The following is a 22456-nucleotide window of genomic DNA, read 5'->3' on the forward strand; positions in this document are numbered from 1 at the left end:
GTATTAAGCCCCACAGTGGCCCTTGCACACAGTATTATGTCCCATAGTGGTCCCTGCACACAGTATTATGTCCCATAGTGGCCCCTGCACACAGTATTATGTCCCATAGTGGCCCCTGCACACAGTATTATGTCCCATAGTGGCCCCTGCACACAGTATTATACCCCATAGTGGCCCCTGCACACAGTATTATGCCCCATAGTGGTCCCTGCACACAGTATTATGCCCCATAGTGGCCCCCGCACACAGTATTATGTCCCATAGTGGCCCCTGCACACAGTATTATGTCCCATAGTGGCCCCTGCATACAGTATTAAGCCCCACAGTGGTCCCTGCACACAGTATTATACCCCCATAGTGGTCCCTGCACACAGTATTATACCCCCATAGTGGCCCCTGCACACAGTATTATGTCCCATAGTGGCCCCTGCACACAGTATTATACCCCATAGTGGCCCCTGCACACAGTATTATGTCCCATAGTGGCCCCCGCACACAGTATTATGTCCCATAGTGGCCCCCGCACACAGTATTATGTCCCATAGTGGCCCCTGCACACAGTATTATGTCCCATAGTGGCCCCCGTACACAGTATTATACCCCATAGTGGCCCCTGCACACAGTATTATGTCCCATAGTGGCCCCCGCACACAGTATTATGTCCCATAGTGGCCCCTGCACACAGTATTATGTCCCATAGTGGCTCCTGCACACAGTATTATGTCCCATAGTGGCCCCTGCATACAGTATTAAGCCCCACAGTGGCCCCTGCATACAGTATTAAGCCCCACAGTGGCCCTTGCACACAGTATTATGTCCCATAGTGGTCCCTGCACACAGTATTATGTCCCATAGTGGCCCCTGCACACAGTATTATGTCCCATAGTGGCCCCTGCACACAGTATTATGTCCCATAGTGGCCCCTGCACACAGTATTATACCCCATAGTGGCCCCTGCACACAGTATTATGCCCCATAGTGGTCCCTGCACACAGTATTATGCCCCATAGTGGCCCCCGCACACAGTATTATGTCCTATAGTGGCCCCTGCACACAGTATTATGTCCCATAGTGGCCCCTGCACACAGTATTATACCCCATAGTGGCCCCTGCACACAGTATTATGTCCCATAGTGGCCCCCGCACACAGTATTATGTCCCATAGTGGCCCCTGCACACAGTATTATGTCCCATAGTGGCCCCTGCACACAGTATTATGTCCCATAGTGTCCCCTGCACACAGTATTATGTCCCATAGTGGCCCCTGCACACAGTATTATGTCCCATAGTGGTCCCTGCACACAGTATTATACCCCATAGTGGCCCCTGCACACAGTATTATGTCCCATAGTGGCCCCCGCACACAGTATTATGTCCCATAGTGGCCCCTGCACACAGTATTATGTCCCATAGTGGCCCCCGCACACAGTATTATACCCCATAGTGGCCCCTGCACACAGTATTATGTCCCATAGTGGCCCCCGCACACAGTATTATGTCCCATAGTGGCCCCTGCACACAGTATTATGTCCCATAGTGGCCCCTGCACACAGTATTATGTCCTATAGTGGCCCCTGCACACAGTATTATGCCCCATAGTGGCCCCTGCACACAGTATTATGTCCCATAGTGGCCCCCGCACACAGTATTATGTCCCATAGTGTCCCCTGCACACAGTATTATGTCCCATAGTGGCCCCCGCACACAGTATTATACCCCATAGTGGCCCCTGCACACAGTATTATGTCCCATAGTGGCCCCCGCACACAGTATTATGTCCCATAGTGGCCCCTGCACACAGTATTATGTCCCATAGTGGCCCCTGCACACAGTATTATGTCCCATAGTGGCCCCTGCATACAGTATTAAGCCCCACAGTGGCCCCTGCATACAGTATTAAGCCCCACAGTGGCCCCTGCACACAGTATTATGTCCCATAGTGGCCCCTGCACACAGTATTATGCCCCATAGTGATCCCTGCACACAGTATTATGTCCCATAGTGGCCCCTGCACACAGTATTATACCCCATAGTGGCCCCTGCACACAGTATTATGTCCCATAGTGGCCCCTGCACACAGTATTATACCCCATAGTGGCCCCTGCACACAGTATTATGCCCCATAGTGGCCCCTGCACACAGTATTATGTCCCATAGTGGCCCCTGCACACAGTATTATGCCCCATAGTGGCCCCTGCACACAGTATTATGTCCCATAGTGGCCCCTGCACACAGTATTATGCCCTATAGTGGTCCCCGCACACAGTATTATGTCCCATAGTGGCCCCTGCACACAGTATTATGTCCCATAGTGTCCCCTGCACACAGTATTATGTCCCATAGTGGCCCCTGCACACAGTATTATGTCCCATAGTGGCCCCTGCACACAGTATTATGTCCCATAGTAGCCCCTGCACACAGTATTATCTCCCATAGTAGCCCCTGCACACAGTAGTATGTCCCATAGTGGCCCCTGCACACAGTATTATGTCCCATAGTGGCCCCTGCACACAGTAGTATGCCCCATAGTAGCCCCTGCACACAGTATTATGTCCCATAGTGGCCCCTGCACACAGTATTATGTCCCATAGTGGACACAGTATTATCCGAAAAGACCCCTGAGTATAATGATAGCAGTGGTTGCGGCTGTTACTGGGCCCCTAATGTCCTGGGCCCTGTGGCAGCCGCCTCTGCTGCTATGGCGGTAGTTAAGTCACTGCAGGAGGGGTATAGAAGATTTACAGCTGGTGGGAACACTATGGAAAAATCCAGATTATGTGAGAGACAGGAAGAGAGGGAAGGAGAGAAACAACAAGATATGAGATATGTTAGAAAGATAGATGTGACATAGATATTATATGGATAGATAGATAGATAGATAGATAGATAGATAGATAGATAGATAGATAGATAGATAGATAGGAGATACCGTGTTTCCCCGATAGTAAGACACCCCCGATAGTAAGACATAGCGGGGGTTTTAGGGAGGTCGGCTAATGTAAGACATACCCCGAAAGTAAGACATAGTGGGACTTTCGGGGTAAAAAGAATATAAGACACTGTCTTACTTTCGGGGGGGTGTTACTGTGTTACTGTATCGGGGAAACACGGGGCTCCGCTGTGCTGTGAGAGCCGGGGGGAACTCCTCGGAGAGGGAGGGGGCGTTCCCCCCGGCTCTCACAGCACAGCGCTGTGAAGAAGGACTTTGCCGGCGGCCGCTTAACCCCCCGCATGCCAGCCGCTTCTATTCATTTCAATGGCACGCTTACATTGAAATGAATGGAAGCGCTCGGCACGCGAGGAGTTAAAGGGATTCTTCCATTAAAAGAAGTTCTTTCCTCTGACCACGTCGGAATAGCCTTAACAAAGGCTATTCGTCTCCTACCTGTTGCCGTAGCCAGCGCCGCCTTCTTCCTCAGCTGCGTCCGCCCCGTCTGTCTCTTCTTTGGGCCTCATGGATGACGCATGTGCAGTCGGCTCTGGCTGCGAGAACCTGTTAGAGCCGACTGCGCATGCGTCATCCATGAGGCCCGACGGGGACACAGACGGGGCGGACGCAGCTGAGGAAGAAGGCGGCGCTGGCTACGGCAACAGGTAGGAGACGAATAGCCTTTTTTAAGGCTATTCCGACGTGGTCAGAGGAAAGAACTTCTTTTAATGGTAGAATCCCGTTAAGCGGCGGCCCCCGGCAAAGTCTGCCTGCCGCTTCCATACATTGCAATGGGAGCGCGCTATTCAAATAGTATTCACGCATCTCTAACTTCAATTGTAAGAAGTTACAATTGAAGTTAGAGATGAACGAATACTATTTGAATAGCGCACTCCCATTGCAATGTATGGAAGCGGCAGGCAGACTTTGCCGGGGGCCGCCGCTTAACTCCTCGCGTGCTGCCTCTTCAATCCATGTGATTGATGATGATGGGGGGGGGGGAGGGTGGTTGGTGTCCCCAATATAAGACATACCCCGAAAGTAAGACATAGTGGGACTTTTGGGGGTAAAAAGAATGTAAGACACTGTCTTAATTTCAGGGAAACACGGTAGATACAGTGTTGGCCAAAAGTATTGGCCCCCTGCAGTTCTGTCAGACAATCCTCGGTGTCCCCAGATAATGATTACAAGCACAAACTCTTTGGTAATATCTTCAGTTATTTTGCTTGCAATGAAAAAACACAAAAGAGAATGAAAAAAAAAGTCACATCATTGACACAAAACTCCAAAACTGGTGCGGACAGAAGTATTGGCGCCCTCAGCCTAATACTTGGTAGCACAACCTTTAGACACAATGACTGCGCACAACCGCTTCCGCTAACCAGCAATGAGTTTCTTACAAGGCTCTGCTGGAATCTTAGACCCTTCTTCTTTGGCTCCTGCTCGCGGTCCCCCCTGAGATGTGAAGGGGGCCTTCTCCAAACTGCCACCAAGAGATCTCTCCCCCTCCCCCACAGGTGTTCTATGGGATTCAGGGCCGGACTCATTGCTGCCACTTTACAAGTCTCCAGGGCTTTCTCTCACCACCATTTTCTAGTGCTGACCTGAAGTGTGTTTTGGGTCCTTGTCCTGCTGGAAGAGCCCTGACCTCTGAGGGAGACCCAGCTTTCTCACACTGGGCCCTACATTATGCTGCACAATGTGTTGGTCGTCTTCAGACTTCATAATGCCATGCACACGGTCAAGCAGTCCAGTGCCAGAGGCAGCAAAGCAACCCCAAAACATCAGGGACCTCCGCCAATTTTGCTTCTCAAGTCCTCAGACAGTTCTTTGGTCTTCTTTCTTTTCTCCATGCTCAATGTGGTCACACAAGGACACAGGACAGAGGTGGAGTCAACTTTAATTCATTTCAACTGACTGCAAGTGTGATTTAGTTATTGCCACCACCTGTTAGGTGTCTCAGGTAAGTAACAGGTGCTGTTAATTACACAAATTATAGAAGCATCACATGATTTTTCAAACAGTGCCAATACGTTTGTCCACCCCCTTTTTTATGTTTGGTGTGGAATTATATCCAATTTGGCTTTTTGACAATTCTTTTTGTGGTTTTCCATAGAAGACGAATTAAATGAAGATAATACCAAAGAATTTGTCATTGCAATCATTTCCTGGAAGAAACTGAGTATTATCTAACAGAATTGCAGGGGTGCCAATACTTTTGGCCAACACTGTATAATACACCACTAGTCAGACTTCCTGCAGGTGACCGATTAGTATACACCCCCCTTGACACCCCCTGGACACTGCAATGTCTGGGTGAGGTGTATGCGGGGGCATCTCATCTGCAGCATGCATCTTAACCAAATTGCATCTTAACCGAAGTGCAGATTAACCGAAGTGCACTTATACATGGCATGACTATGACCTTCATTCTTCCTCTCTTCATACAGGTATATAATCTGCTATTGAACCCACCTCTGCTTGCTGTCTGAATTCTCCCTTCGATCATCTGCTGTAATATTCAATGGTATATAATCCTGTATTTCACCTCTGCCTGATTACTGAACTATATCCTAGCATTTCATCCAGGCTGTATATTTTTTGCACTTCCATGTCTTCTTATCTGCACTAGTGTCAGTCTTTTGATCTTCACTGATTTTATTGGTGTTTCTGGCCAAGTGTTTACTTGGATCCACACTGCCAGTCTCCTCATGTGTCACAGTTTGTAGATTAATTAGTTAACGACTTAAATTAGTGCTAGTTCTGAAGCTCTGCTTTCCTATATAAGTAGATATAGCTTATGGGGTGCATCTCATATGCGGGGGGGCATCTCATCTGCAGCATGCATCTTAACCAAAGTGCACTTATACATGGCACTTAAACAGGGCACGGAACAGGTTAACCATGGCAGAACACCAGGTAAATTTCAACCTAAAACAACAAGTTTAACCACATGGTATCCTATAGCTGCACTGTCTCTTACTATCTTAGCCATTGTTTTCCTGCAGACCTCTCCATCTCCTCCACCAGTACACTCCATCCATATCAGTCCCTCTCTTCTTCCCTCTCCCATGTACAGCTCTCACACACTTTTCACACTCTGTAATCACCCCTTTACTTCTTTTAGCAGTGACACCAAATATAAGCACCCACATAAATCACTGAACCCCCTTCTGTCTCTGTCCATGTTACTCCTCGTCGCTGCTGGGGACATCTCTCCTAACCCCGGCCCTCCTTCCTTCACTAACTCTTCTTCCTGCACACATAGAAGGCCTACAAACCTCATCAGTATTTACCGTGTTCCTTCTCCTCATCTCTCCCCTGTCTCTTTTAACTGCTCTCTCTGGAACGCCCGCTCAGTGTGTAACAAACTAGAATATATTAATGACTTATTCCTTAGTAAATCCCTCAGCCTGCTCGCCCTTACTGAAACTTGGATCCAGCAGGCAGACACGGCCTCCCCTGCTGCTCTGTGTCATGGTGGCCTACAATTCTCACACACTTCTAGGCCTGATAATAGGCAGGGTGGTGGGGTAGGATTACTTCTGTCACCACAGTGCATTTTCAGGACATTCCACCGGTACCCTCACTCACGTTCTCCTCATTTGCAGTCCATGCTATCAGACTTTTCCGGCCACTCTCCTTACGTGTAGCTGTGATCTACCGCCCACCTGGCTCACCCTACCAATTTTTGGACCACTTTGCTTCTTGGCTTCCCCACTTTTTATCCAGTGACATTCCTACCCTCATCATGGGTGACTTTAACATCCCTATTGCCCCCCCTCACTCCCCGGCTGCCTCACAGTTTCTCTCATTAACCACTTCTCTTGGTCTCTCACAATGTTCTTCTTCCGCCACACATATAGATGGTAACACGATTGATCTTGTCTTCCATCGACTCCTCACAGTCTCTAAATTTTCTAACTCTTCTCTGCCGCTTTCTGACCACAATCTTCTATCTCTCACCATCAGTGCTCTCTCCCCTTCACAAGACGCCCCTACCCATCACACATATAGGAACTTGCGTGCTATTGACACCCAGCACCTCTTAGATACTCTACCATCCTCTCTGTCCCCCATCTCTTCAATCTCCTGTCCCAATCTGGCCACCAGTCACTATAATGAAACCCTCAAAAATGCATTGGATGAGGTTGCTCCCCCCTCCACTCGTAAAGTCCCACATAGGAGGCAGCAACCCTGGCACACGCCACAGACACGATTTCTTCAGTGCTGCTCTAGGTGTGCCGAACATCTCTGGAGAAAATCACGCTCACCTGCAGATTTCCTCCACTTCAAGTTTATGCTTAAAACATATAGCTCTGCCCTTTACCTCGCCAAACAAGACTATTTCACCGCCCTCATCTCTTCTCTCTCCAGCAACCCTAAAAGGCTTTTCGAAACCTTTCACTCCTTACTCACACCCAAGGTGCAGACGCCATTCACAGACCTTAGTGCTGATGACCTGGCCATGTATTTCCATGATAAAATTGATAAGATCCGTCAGGAAATTACTGCCCAAGCCCCAGGTGGCATTGACTCCCACACCTACGATAGTACTGATCCCCTCACCAGCCGCACTTTAGACTGTCCATTCTCATCTTTTGAACCTGTCACAGAAGAGGAAGTCTCCCAGCTACTTTCTTCATCGCGCCCTACAACCTGCAGTAGTGACCCCTTCCCCTCACACCTTCTCCAATCTCTGTCCCCTGCTGTCACTACTTACCTTACTAAAATATTTAACCTCTCTCTCTCTTCTGGAATCTTCCCATCCTCCTTCAAGCATGCTGTTATAATCCCGCTACTGAAAAAACCCTCCCTGGACCCATCCTGTGCTGCTAACTATCGACCCGTCTCTAACCTCCCCTTCATCTCTAAACTTTTTGAACGCCTGGTTTATTCTCGGTTAATCCGCTATCTCTCTGCTAACTCTCTGCTTGACCCCTTACAATCTGGTTTCCGGGCTCTGCACTCTACTGGAATGGCTCTCACAAAAGTCTCTAATGATCTCCTAATGGCTAAATCCAATGGTGATTTCTCTCTTCTTATTCTTCTGGACCTCTCTGCAGCTTTTGACACTGTTGACCATCAACTTCTCCTCACTATGCTCCGCTCAGTCGGCCTCAATGACACGGCGCTCTCCTGGTTCTCCTCTTATCTCTCAGACCGCACTTTCAGTGTATCATTTGCGGGCTCTGTTTCCTCCCCTCTTTCCCTTGCTGTTGGGGTTCCTCAGGGCTCGGTCCTAGGCCCCCTGCTCTTTTCTCTCTACACAGCCCCCATTGGACAAACCATCGCCAGATTTGGCTTCAGGTACCATCTTTATGCTGATGACACCCAATTATACACATCTTCCCGTGAGATCACCCCTGCACTCATACAGAACACCAGTCACTGTCTCTCTGCTGTCTCTAATATCATGTCCTCGCTCTATCTGAAACTAAATCTCTCTAAGACTGAACTACTACTGTTTCCACCATCTAACAGATCTGTCCCTGATATATCCATTGCAGTCTCAGGCCTTACTATAACTCCTAGGCAGCAGGCCCGCTGCCTCGGGGTCATATTTGACGCAGACCTTTCCTTCACCCCTCACATTGAATCACTCGCACGTTCATGTCACCTCCACCTCAAAAACATCTCCAGAATACGTCCTTTCCTTACCAGAGATACACTAAAGACACTTATTGTCTCTCTGATTCATTCTCGCCTTGACTACTGTAATTCCTTACTAATCGGTCTTCCCCTCACTAAACTCTCCCCTCTACAATCTATTCTGAATGCAGCGGCCAGGCTCATCTATCAGGCTAGACGCTACAGCGATGCCTCTGGTCTGTGCCAGTCACTACACTGGCTGCCTATTCATTATAGAATAAAATATAAAGTTATCCCCCTCCCCCACAAGGCTCTCCATAATGCCGCACCTCCCTCATCTCTGTCTACCGCCCAACCCGTGTTCTCCGCTCACTCAATGACCTAACACTCACATCCTCTATTATCAGAACCTCTCACGCTCGTATACAAGACTTCTCCCGAGCTGCACCACTTCTCTGGAATGCTCTACCCCGGACAATCAGATTAACTCCCAATTTCTACAGTTTCAAACGCAAACTAAAGACACATCTTTTCAGACAAGCCTATCACAATTCCTAATGCACAAAATTGTCTGAACACTGTATAAGCAATGCCGCCCCTGCTACCTCTTGTGTCATCCTCTCTACCTCATAGATTGTAAGCTCTTTTGAGCAGGGCCCTCAGTCCCATTGTTTGAAATGACGTTCTTTGTTATGTATGTCTGTATCTGAACCCTATAAATTGTACAGCGCTGCGGAATATGTTGGCGCTATATAAATAAAATGTATTATTATTATTATTATTATTATTATGGACCAAGCTGTGCTCAGGACTTTATCTGTAGTAGCCTACAATACACCTCCTATGTCTTCAGAGGTTTAGACATCCACCATGCTTTATATTGCAGCTTGTCTTGTTAAGATTGTCTGCCAGTTATAAGCGCTGGATCACCAGAACAAAAGAGAATAGACTATAGGTAATATATTATCAGGAAACTGAAGGACCCAAAGACTACAGACAAGTGGGAGGAGTCACAGAAACTGGGAGGGTCCAAGAAATTGCAGACTAATGAGAAGGGCCACATACGTAGAGTGGTACTAGGCACCCAGAAAATGTAGACCAATTAGAGGAGCCACAAAAGGGGAGGAATAAAAAAAATATTACTATTATATCAGGGATGTCAACAATAGGGGGCGGGGCTGTGACAACCTCTCACACATGATATATACAGGTTGTTGTCAGTAGTAATAGATGCATAGCTGTACTGTAGTATGAGGTGTATAGGATTAGATACACTGCTCAATATCACACAGGATAGGATTAGATACACAGCTCAGTATACAGTATCATACATGATAGGATTAGATACACAGCTCAGTATACTGTATCACACGGGATAGGATTAGATACACGGCTCAGTATACAGTATCACACGGGATAGGATTAGATACACAGCTCAGTATACAGTATCACACAGGATAGGATTAGATACACAGCTCAGTTGGTAAGTGGTATACGGCTCTGTTACATTAGGTGCTGGGGAGGATTTGTGTGTGTCTGGCTAAGAATAGGTTAATGTGCGGGGCTGGGATGATGGGAGTGTCAGTTCTCCAGTCCAGTCTCTGATCATTGGAGGACGGTGAGGATGTAGTAACAGTCAGTCCGGCAGCAGCAGTAGGGGCTCGGGGTCCTCCGGTCTGAGGGTGAGTACACGGACTACTCCAAGTACTGTACACACGTTACATATCTCCTCGGGTTCTGTACTGTACACATGTTACATATCTCCTCCGGTTCTGTACTGTACACATGTTACATATCTCCTCCGGTTCTATACTGTACTCACGTTACATATCTCCTCCAGTTCTGTACTGTACACGTTACATATCTCCTCCGGTTCTGTACTGTACACACGTTACATATCTCCTCCAGTTCTGTACTGTACACATTACATATCTCCTCCGGTTCTGTACTGTACACGTTACATATCTCCTCCGGTTCTGTACTGTACTCACGTTACATATCTCCTCCAGTTCTGTACTGTACACGTTACATATCTCCTCCGGTTCTGTACTGTACACACGTTACATATCTCCTCCGGTTCTGTACTGTACTCACGTTACATATCTCCTCCGGTTCTGTACTGTACACACGTTACATATCTCCTCCGGTTCTGTACTGTACACATTACATATCTCCTCTGGTTCTGTACTGTACACATGTTACATATCTCCTCCGGTTCTGTACTGTACACGTTACATATCTCCTCCGGTTCTGTACTGTACACGTTACATATCTCCTCCGGTTCTGTACTGTACACGTTACATATCTCCTCCGGTACTGTACACGTTACATATCTCCTCCCGTTCTGTACTGTACACGTTACATATCTCCTCCGGTTCTGTACTGTACACGTTACATATCTCCTCCGGTTCTGTACTGTACACATTACATATCTCCTTCGGTTCTGTTCTGTACATGTTACATATCTTCTCCTGTTCTGTACTGTACACACGTTACATATCTCCTCCGGTTCTGTACTGTACACATGTAACATATCTCCTCCCGTTCTGTACTGTACACGTTACATATCTCCTCCGGTTCTGTACTGTACACATGTTACATATCTCCTCCGGTTCTGTACTGTACACATGTTACATATCTCCTCCGGTTCTGTACTGTACACATGTTACATATCTCCTCTGGTTCTGTACTGTACACATGTTACATATGTCCTCCGGTTCTGTACTGTACACACGTTACATATCTCCTCCGGTTCTATACTGTACACACGTTACATATCTCCTCCGGTACTGTACACGTTACAGATCTCCTCTAGTTCTGTACTGTACACATTACATATCTCCTTCGGTTCTGTACTGTACATGTTACATATCTCCTCTGGTTCTGTACTGTACACATGTTACATATCTCCTCCAGTTCTGTACTGTACACATGTTACATATCTCCTCTGGTTTTGTACTGTACATGTTACATATCTCCTCCGGTTCTGTACTGTACACACGTTACATATCTCCTCCGGTTCTGTACTGTACACGTTACATATCTCCTCCGGTTCTGTACTGTACACATGTAACATATCTCCTCCCGTTCTGTACTGTACACGTTACATATCTCCTCCGGTTCTGTACTGTACACGTTACATATCTCCTCCGGTTCTGTACTGTACACGTTACATATCTCCTTCGGTTCTGTACTGTACATGTTACATATCTCCTCTGGTTCTGTACTGTACACATGTTACATATCTCCTCCGGTTCTGTACTGTACACATGTTACATATCTCCTCTGGTTTTGTACTGTACATGTTACATATCTCCTCCGGTTCTGTACTGTACACACGTTACATATCTCCTCCGGTTCTGTACTGTACACGTTACATATCTCCTCCGGTTCTGTACTGTACACATGTAACATATCTCCTCCCGTTCTGTACTGTACACGTTACATATCTCCTCCGGTTCTGTACTGTACACGTTACATATCTCCTCCGGTTCTGTACTGTACACGTTACATATCTCCTCCGGTTCTGTACTGTACACATGTTGCATATCTCCTCCGGTTCTATACTGTACACATGTTACATATCTCCTCTGGTTCTGTACTGTACACACGTTACATATGTCCTCCGGTTCTGTACTGTACACACGTTACATATCTCCTCCGGTTCTGTACTGTACACATGTTACATATCTCTTCCGGTTCTGTACTGTACACACGTTACATATCTCCTCCGGTTCTGTACTGTACACACGTTACATATCTCCTCCGGTTCTGTACTGTACACACGTTACATATCTTCTCCTGTTCTGTACTGTACACACGTTACATATCTCCTCCGGTTCTGTACTGTACACATGTTACATATCTCCTCCGGTTCTATACTGTACACATGTTACATATCTCCTCCGGTTCTATACTGTACACATGTTACATATCTCCTCCGGTTCTGTACTGTACACGTTACATATCTCCTCCCGTTCTGTACTGTACACGTTACATATCTCCTTCGGTTCTGTACTGTACACGTTACATATCTCCTCCGGTTCTGTACTGTACACGTTACATATCTCCTCCGGTTCTGTACTGTACACATGTTACATATCTCCTCCGGTTCTGTACTGTACACATGTTACATATCTCCTCCGGTTCTATACTGTACACATGTTACATATCTCCTCCGGTTCTATACTGTACACATGTTACATATCTCCTCCCGTTCTGTACTGTACACGTTACATATCTCCTCCGGTTCTGTACTGTACACGTTACATATCTCCTCCGGTTCTGTACTGTACACGTTACATATCTCCTCCCGTTCTGTACTGTACACGTTACATATCTCCTCTGGTTCTGTACTGTACACACGTTACATATCTCCTCCGCTTCTATACTGTACACATGTTACATATCTCCTCTGGTTCTGTACTGTACACATGTTACATATCTCCTCCGGTTCTGTACTGTACACATGTTACATATCTCCTCTGGTTCTGTACTGTACACGTTACATATCTCCTCCGGTTCTGTACTGTACACGTTACATATCTCCTCCGGTTCTGTACTGTACACGTTACATATCTCCTCCCGTTCTGTACTGTACACATGTTACATATCTCCTCCGGTTCTGTACTGTACACATGTTACATATCTCCTCTGGTTCTGTACTGTACACATGTTACATATCTCCTCTGGTTCTGTACTGTACACATGTTACATATGTCCTCCGGTTCTGTACTGTACACATGTTACATATCTCCTCTGGTTCTGTACTGTACACATGTTACATATGTCCTCCGGTTCTGTACTGTACACATGTTACATATCTCCTCTGGTTCTGTACTGTACACATGTTACATATGTCCTCCGGTTCTGTACTGTACACACGTTACATATCTCCTCTGGTTCTATACTGTACACATGTTACATATCTCCTCCTGTTCTATACTGTACACACGTTACATATGTTGACATGTTAAAGTATTGGACCTTCTGTACTGCACCAGGCTCACCATACACCTTCTGCCACTTGGGGGAACTTGTAGCAGTTTTGTGCTGTCTGAATGTAGGGCACTATAAACAATTCCGCTACGTTGTGTGTGAATGACACGGCTGCTATACAGATTCCCCGGACTCAATACCTACTGCAGCGTCTTCTCCGCTCTCCTTCCTTAGCTGGTTTTACTTTATTCCGGGTCCTTCTTATGTTAAGTTGCTCGTAAACCTTAAGAGTCTATTCATATGGTGCAATTAATACTGCACTTGAAAATTATGCATGTATTTTGGATGCAGGTTTTGGTACAATTTCTTAATTTTACAGATGAAACGAGTGTTTGATGCACAAAATTTTAAAAACTTCATCAACCTGCTCTGTGTGAACACACCTACAGGGTCCACTACAAGGACTGAAGATTGGTGATCATTGTGCTCTGACTGACGTTTACGCCCCACGCAGAGCAAACGCAGCAGAAAACAATGCGGTTCCAGTTCATCCTTAGTGTGTTGTTGCGTCACGTACGCCTGCAGGTCTCTGTACTACTGACCATCAAGTGTCCTATAGACTACCGTAGGTTAAATACGGCGACTTTTCTGACATGGCGGCCAAGTTGTAGTTCTAATATGGTTGCGCAACAAATGTTTTTGGTCACTGCCATGGTTCTCTGTTGGGCAACTTTGATCTGTAGATAAAAAAAGTCCCATTTTGGTTGTGATCACCTCCAGTATAATAAGTAGGGTTGAGCGATCGGGATTGGAAAAGATCGGATCCCGATCGGCGATCGAGCAAATTTCATGACCACGATCGGCTGGAAAATGATCGGATTTTGAAATCTCAAGATCAGCTCAACCCTAAAAGTGACTTTTCCTATAGAGAAGCATTGACTAGGGTTGAGCAATCGGAAATGATCGGAATCTGATCGGCGATCGAGCAAATTTCACAATCGGGATCGGCTGGAAAATGATGGGAAATCGGATTTTAAAATCGATCCTGAAATCTCAAGATCGGCTGAACCCTAATAATAAGGGCGGCTATTATATAAGGGTATATATTATGACCCGACTCCGTCCCGCATGTGGTCTGTGACTAATCTGTAGATATATGTGACTTGCAGGAGCCGCGACTGTCTGTGACCACCTCGTGTTTTCGGCTTTGGGTGTAAAAACGTGAGACATTTCTCACCTCCCGCTGAAGGTCTGGAGCAGGGACCAAGACGTCTCGGATATGTCTGACTCACATCCCTGGAGTTGTCTTTTACCTAAGTTGTCATGGCTGCTCCTATGTGATATCTAGAAAAGCTGGGTGACAACCACACGCCATGTCAGGTTTGGCCCAGCTTTCTCCACTCCTGAATGGTGAACCTCATAACACTATAGAACTAGCCCCATTACTATATTTCATCCAGCTTACCCAGACCCCCGAGTGGTATTTTTACCCCTAGTAGAGTTATTATTCGGGACCCCAGAGAAGCCGTGTGACCCGCTATACCGCCATAGTGACCCCGCATTGTTATGTATACTAGGCCGGCTTGTCCCGGAGGTTGTGCAGGTTGCTAGGCCCGATCTTCAGTGTTGTGTGGAGAGCGACAACTTCTGACTGAAAAAAACAGGCATTTCAGGTTTGGCTCGAGGATGTCGCTCTCGCTGCTGGTGGTTGCTTTGTAGTCGCTCACCACGAATTCCTTTATAACATTCCCACCAGGGAGAAAGAGGTTAATGCGGAGAGGTGGCGATGCTGCGTCATGGCACAGGAGGCTTCAGGGTTTCATGTATCGGGTGGAGAACACTTCACATTCTTCTCACTTACACCAAGGAAGCGGCAGAATACAGAATAGCACAGAAACGGTGAATAATAATCTATAAGTATATTACTAATATGCTATATCAGTGATGTCACTACCAGGGGGCGGGGCTGTGACAACCTCTCAGACACGATATACCGCATAGTGCTGTGATGTATTGCCATCTCCATAGTTTATGTGGTTGCTATGTCTATATCTTACTGAACGTCTTATGTTCTGGACACGGGTGGGCTGACGTCTTCTGTTCTTCACGGCTATAGGTATCAAATTCTGGATTAAGATGAAGGCTCCAGATATCACAACCCACAAGCCTCATGAGAGAACGCCGGTCGTCTGAGTCTATGTCTTTCCCTGATGACAATGAGAGCCATGATAATGAATCCTGTGGGGTAAGTAGTGTGAATGAAGGCGTATAATGGGCGTGCTCCGCCATGTCTGACATCCAGGAGAGAGCTTTTGCTTCCCATAGATAAGAGGGTTCCCCTTGGACAAAGGGTGGCCAGAGTCTCCTAAGACTAGAGGTTACCAATGGCGAAGGAGTTTCCCCTGCGACTTAGGGTGGTCATTGAGTTCCCTTAAACTATGGGTTTCCCCTAGAACTATGTGTGGCCAATGAGTTTCGCCCAGGAATAGGGGTTGCCAAAGTGTATACCAGCATACCTCCCAACTTTTGAAGAACCGAAAGAGGGACAAAATGTGCCCCGCCCACTCGTTAATTTTTCATGTGCCCGCACACAATATAATCCTCCTACAGTCACCCGTAAATTATATGTCCCCCCTCTATCTCTCCCCCAGTTTCATATACACCCTTCATCTGCCCCCAGTTTCATGTCCCCTCCATCTCTGCTCCCAGATTAATGTCCCCTCCATCTCTGCCCCCAGATTCATGTCCCCCATCTCTGCCCCCAGATTAATGTCCCCTCCATCTCTGCTCCCAGATTCATGTCCCCCCATCTCTGCCCTCAGATTCATGTCCCCCCATCTCTGCCCCCAGATTAATGTCCCCCCCATCTCTGCCCCCAGATTCATGTCCTCTCCATCTCTGCCCCCAGATTCATTTCCTCTCCATCTCTGCCCCCAGATTCATTTCCTCTCCATCTCTGCCCCCAGATTCATGTCCCCCATCTCTGACCCCAGATTCATGTCCCCCATCTCTGCCCCCAGATTCATGTCCCCCATCTCTGCCCCCAGATTCATTTCCTCTCCATCTCTGCCCCCAGATTCATTTCCTCTCCATCTCTGCCCCCAGATTCATGTCCCCCATCTCTGACCCCAGATTCATGTCCCCCATCTCTGCCCCCAGATTCATGTCCCCCATCTCTGCCCCCAGATTCATGTCCTCTCCATCTCTGCCCCCAGATTCATGTCCCTCCATCTCTGCCCTCAGATTCATGTCCCCCCATCTCTGCCCCCAGATTCATGTCCCCCATCTCTGCCCCCAGATTCATGTCCTCCATCTCTGCCCCCAGATTCATGTCCCTCCATCTTTGCCCCCAGATTCATGTCCTCTCCATCTCTGCCCCCAGATTCATGTCCTCCATCTCTGCCCCCAGATTCATGTCCTCCATCTCTGCCCCCAGATTCATGTCTCCACATCTCTGCCCCCAGATTCATGTCCTCTCCATCTCTGCCCCCAGATTCATGTCCCCCATCTCTGCCCCCAGATTCATGTCCTCTCCATCTCTGCCCCCACATTGATGTGTCACATCGCGTCTACAAGCCAGTAGCAGCGGCAGCGGCGAAGCGAGGAACTGACACAGGTCAGCTCCTCGCTTCAGCCGCATATGTGTCAGCGAGAGAGACACGCAGCAGCGAAGTGAGGAGCTGACCTGTGTCAGCTCCTTCCTTCAGCCGCATATGTGTCAGGGAGAGAGGCGGGCAGCGGCGAAGCGAGCAGCTGACCTGTGTCAGCTCCTTGCTTCAGCCGCATATGTGTTCAACTCAGATCTGCGTCCTCTGGACGCAGATCTGAGTTGAAGTCGGGACATACCTCCCTCCAACCGGGACCGCGGGACATGTCACCCAAATCGTGAATGTCCCACAGAAATCGGGACGGTTGGGAGGTATGTATACCAGGACTATGTCTGGCCATGGGGTTTCGCATGGGACTTGAAGAGGTCAAAGGGATTCCTTGTACTAGGGGAGAGGGCAAAATGTCTCCACTTGTCCTCATCAATTCTGAATGCAGATAAATTGCAGAAAAGCTGTCTCTCAAACTTGGGATTTGCACACAACCTTTACAGGCGTCATTTTGGTTTCTTTGCCCCCTTAAGTGGCCCCTCCTCAGACTCTTCAGGCCTTCTCTAGCTTATAGCAAACAGTAGCACTCCGTATCAGTAAACATCCTTCAGACTCACTGCTACACATGGAGATTATTTTCCATGGTCGATGTCCTGCATCCTGGAAACCAACTAGACAGTCCTTGCGTCACAACCCACCTCACCACGTCTCCGTCTTTGGAGAGAAGAGTAGAGAGACCTTCTGCCTTCCAGACTCTTGCTTGAAAACGTTGAGGGGCTTTAAATGCTTTCATAGTTACCTACTGTCCCAAATTTGCCCGGACTTTAACGAATTTTAGGGATCAATCCCAGTAATTTTTGGCCTCCTAAAAGGGGTATTTTTTTAGAAAACCCTCAGTCCCACTTAGTTTAGTGACAGTTCCAGGGCAATTTGGGGATGGGGTGTAAACATCTGAGATTCTATCACACCTCCTATAAGCAGACACTATCATGGATTAGATACAGTAGACTGCATCAAACAAGGTCGGCTTAGGTACTCTAGCCAAGGTAGAAGTTATTTCATACCATTATCTTATGCTAATAAAAACTATTTTTTCTCTCATTTTCCATTAGAGAACGATGTGGAGGATTTAGCCATGTATCACCACAATGGCCGACTGTTTTTGCTTCTCTTCTTACTGTTTGGAGTAGTCAAGTTGGAATGTGTCATCAGTCCAGACGGAAGATATGCCAACTGCCAAGGAGAAAGCCTGGGTGATGTTCCTCAGGACCTGCCAGAGGATCTGGAATATCTGGACTTATCCTATAATAAAATCAAGGAAGTGACCCTGAGCAGTTTTTCTCGATACTTCTACTTAGATACTTTAAACCTGAGCTATAATAATATTTCTCGTATACAGAATGGATCATTCGAGGTCAACCTGCTCCTGAGGAACCTGAGTCTATTCAATAACTCCCTGGTGGAGATACCAGTGTCATCCCTGGAACCTCTCACAGACTTAGAGATCCTTGACTTGTCCAACAACTTATACACGCTCCCCACATTGGGGAAAGAGTTCTACAAATTAGTAAATTTACAGATCTTATCCATCGGGGGTCCTCTAGTCTCTAGTGTTCTTAGAGATGACTTTGCCATCCTCCAGAATATCAGTCTACAGAAGTTTTCCTTGAAGTCAAAGTCTAGTTTGGACTACTATGAGCCCGGAGCTTTCTCCGTACTGAACACCAAGGAGTTGTGGTTGGATATTGCCCTGGACAACAATGCCCATTTGTTAATTGATATGTTAAAGGACTTGAAGGGGAAAAATTTGAGCACTCTCCGTTTCCGAAACTTATTTGAGTTTTATTATTATGTTGATGACTTGGATATATTCTCCTCCTTGCCTGCCATAAATGTAAAAGATCTGGTCTTCTACAGAGGAAAATTTAACGAAAATCTTCTCCGTCTGGTCTTGCAGAATGTCCAGATTTCTACATTTCAGAACCTTCTACTCCTCTCTATAGATTTTGCCCGTTCCCCTAACGCCAATAAGACAAACGTGACCATCGATAATTTGGTTTTGCAGAATTTGGTCTTAAAGGACATCACTAACCCAGATATCCTGAGATTTGACTGGACGTTCACTTGGTTCAGCAAAATCACCCATCTGAGCATCATCAATGTAAACTTCAACTTTGTTCCCTGTGATGCTTGGGGTCAAATGGCTAACGTTGTCACATTAAACATATCGGATAACCGGCTACTTTCCAAGTACCTAATAAACTTGTCATGTCCGCAGAATGTGCTGCCAAACATTGAGACATTTGTTGTTAGCGATAACCAAGTGGACAGTCTGAAGACCATCTCCTTGCTAACGGCTCAGTGGCCAAGGCTTACGAAGGTGGACCTTAATAGTAATGTCATCGGAAGAATCAGTGAGTCTTGCACGTGGAACGTCAGCATCAAAACCCTAATCCTAAGTAACAATATGCTAATGCTGGATGTGTTTCAGTGCCTTCCTATAACGCTGGAATATCTGGACATGTCTCATTCCCAGCTGGAACGATTAGATATGAGTTATTTTGACCAAGCAACAAATCTAACTGAGCTGATTCTAAGAAATAATAAAATCAAGTTCATCCCGACAGGATGGCAAAACCCCAACCTCCAAGTCCTGGCGCTTGAAGGTAACTCTTTTGGGGTCATTGATGAAGGTTCTTTCCAAGACTTGTACCAGTTGAGAGAATTGACTGCCGGGAACAATCCTTTTCAATGTACGTGCAATCTCAACGCCTTCTTCGTAGACATTCTCAGTGATGAGTCTATGTCGGTCCCTGACTGGCCGGACAATTACTACTGCCATTATCCATTGTACCTGCTGGATACCAAGATTGAAAACTTCAGCCCCGGGAAGCTGCAGTGTAATGTCAGCTTGGTGGTGGCCATTGCGGTCTCGGTGACAGCTTTTGTAGTCATTGTCTGTATGCTAATTTGCTATAAATTAAATGTTCTTTGGTATTTGAGAGCGACTTGTCAGATAATTCGATCTAAATACCGCTCCAAGAAAGGTCAAGACTCCAGAGAGTACAGCTATCATGCCTTCATCTCCTACAGCTACTCGGATGCAGATTGGGTAAGGGGAGTGTTACTGCCTCATCTAGAGAACTCCAACCCTCCGTACAGAGTTTGTATCCATGAAAGAGACTTCCTCCCTGGGAAATGGATTATTGACAACATCATAGAGAACATCGAGAACAGCCGGAAGATCATCTTTGTCCTGTCCCACAACTTTGTCAACAGTGAATGGTGTAACTACGAGCTCTACTTCGCCCATCAGAGGGCTGTTGGCCATGGCTTCGAAGACATCATTCTGGTGGTCAAAGAGAACATCCGGATGGAGAACCTACCGAAAAGGTTCTGTAAACTGAGAAAAATGCTCAGCACAAAAACTTATCTTGAGTGGCCCGTGGAGGAGAACCGGCAGCCGTTCTTCTGGATACAACTCAAGAGCATCTTGGGTAAAGGTGACAAAAGCATTTCGGGACTTGATAGCATTACATTAGTAAATGACACTATGTTTGGTGTAGACAGCAGCTCAGGGGAACCTATAGATATGACTACAAAGAGCAATCTAAGCCTACCTTGTGCGTAAAGCCACCAGATGGGACGTTTGGTGGTATGGTAATATTGAGTTCCAGTTCTGAATATCATTTCATGCGATATACATATAACTTAGCAATGTTGTAAATCTTATTCTGCCTTACATCATATTTTATACTACTTTGTACTGTTTAAAGAGTGATTTAATTTGTATTCAAACCTAATTTTGCAAACTTATCCAAAGCTGAAACATTTGGGGTTCTTTACCTATGAATCACTATTAGACCCTGGGGTCTAAGTGGAGTCCCAGGGGAGTTGCAGAAGCATACTGAACACATCTCACCTCACCTGAGCTCCCTCAAGGTCATCTTTGGTGATCTTCCGGTCTCTTTTGGCCTCCTAGGTGTTATCGGGGGACTGCTGAGGGCCAAACATGTGTGGGATGCATCAATGTGATGACAAGTTAAATTGTCATGATGTTGGCATGCTCCATGTGACCAATCTGACTAGTCCCCTGGGTATTTGACGTCAGACAGGAGTCTGGAAGAGAACCCTGAGAGAGTGTCAGATGCCCTAGATAGCCCAGGAGAGGTGAGGAAAGGTTTTTATTATGTTTCCACACCTCCCCTGGGCCTTCAGTAAAGTCGGCCACGAGATTTCTAACACTGGTTTGATGTAACTGGAGGAACAAACACAATATAGAGCAAAGAGTTAACCTATAAAGTGATTGTAAGACGTGGAGCTGGGCCGTGAGGATATAGCACTTCAGTAGAGGCTATTCTAAACATGACAATAATAAGACACCCGTGAGATGTGAGGCCGTGGCGTCTTTAGGGCAGAGATCTTACCTTAAGGGCAGTAGAATCTAAGTGTATTATTGTTTTGGTGCAAGAAAATCTTCACATCTTCTGGAAGGAACCACCGCCCATGCCTGTGAAACCGGACAGACATGGCAGCCGGTGGGGCATCTTATAGAATGATGTACATGGTCATGGCCACTGTGAAGGAACTTGGAACTCTCCATAAGTCGAGAGATATTGTGTCAGGGACCAGTGGGCTAGTAACAACAGGAGCCCCGGAGTTGTCCTCAGCTTATAAATCCCAGCTTGTAGGAAGAGTGGGTGACTATGAATATGGCCAAGATGGCTCCTATGGAGGGAACTAAGCGTCATCTGATTCTGACTGTGTATGGACAGCTTATGTCTTCTAGCTTCTCGGCCCTTTTAACAGGTGTTGCTGGGTGCAAATATCTGCTGTGTGAATGGGCCCTTAGTCGCTTGGCTACCCCAGACTCAGCGGTATCCATTTTACCTTACCATTTAGGAGTCTGGAAAAGCTGGGTGTCACATTAGACCTGGTCGGCCTTAGAGAGGTCATAGACAGCCGTAAGAGTCTCTGCCCCCTCCCCTATATAAGACAGGTATTGTCCAGTATTACTGCGTGGAGACATGAAGGACACATCTCCAGCTTTGTACACAATGTTATATGATGATATTTTATCTGCTGTTACATGATTGTAATTAGATTTATTTTTATAAAAAAATTTGAAAAATTCTTCACCTAACGTGTCGTCTTTATGGTCAGATCGGAATTCGGTTACTTCATATATTTCTTTTTTTGTTAATGTAGATCGTGAGCCCTGTATAGGGAACACAAGTACCGTATATACTTGAGTATAAGCCGACCCTCCTAATTTTACCACAAAAAACTGGAAAATCTTATTGACTCGAGTATAAGCCGAGGGGGGAAAAGCAGCAGCTACTGGAAAATTTCAAAAATTAAAATGGCTGGAGTTTTTGGTAGCAGTAGATGCTGGGGAAGG

At 46.5% G+C, this 22456-nt stretch overlaps 1 protein-coding gene and 1 long non-coding RNA gene across 2 annotated transcripts in view; both read left to right on the plus strand.

Moving 5' to 3' along the window:
* The window catches only part of LOC142214380 (uncharacterized), a 572210-nt gene that overhangs the window by 234082 nt on the left and 315672 nt on the right, over positions 1-22456 (plus strand). The window lies entirely within an intron of this gene.
* Positions 18182-20692, plus strand: LOC142213091 (toll-like receptor 2). The gene has a single exon (XM_075281249.1). It carries the CDS (start codon positions 18191-18193, stop codon positions 20684-20686), a length of 2496 nt encoding a protein of 831 aa, XP_075137350.1. The 5' UTR covers positions 18182-18190; the 3' UTR covers positions 20687-20692.

This window comes from Leptodactylus fuscus, chromosome 7 (assembly GCF_031893055.1).
Source record: "Leptodactylus fuscus isolate aLepFus1 chromosome 7, aLepFus1.hap2, whole genome shotgun sequence".
NCBI classification, from domain to species: Eukaryota; Metazoa; Chordata; class Amphibia; order Anura; family Leptodactylidae; genus Leptodactylus; species Leptodactylus fuscus.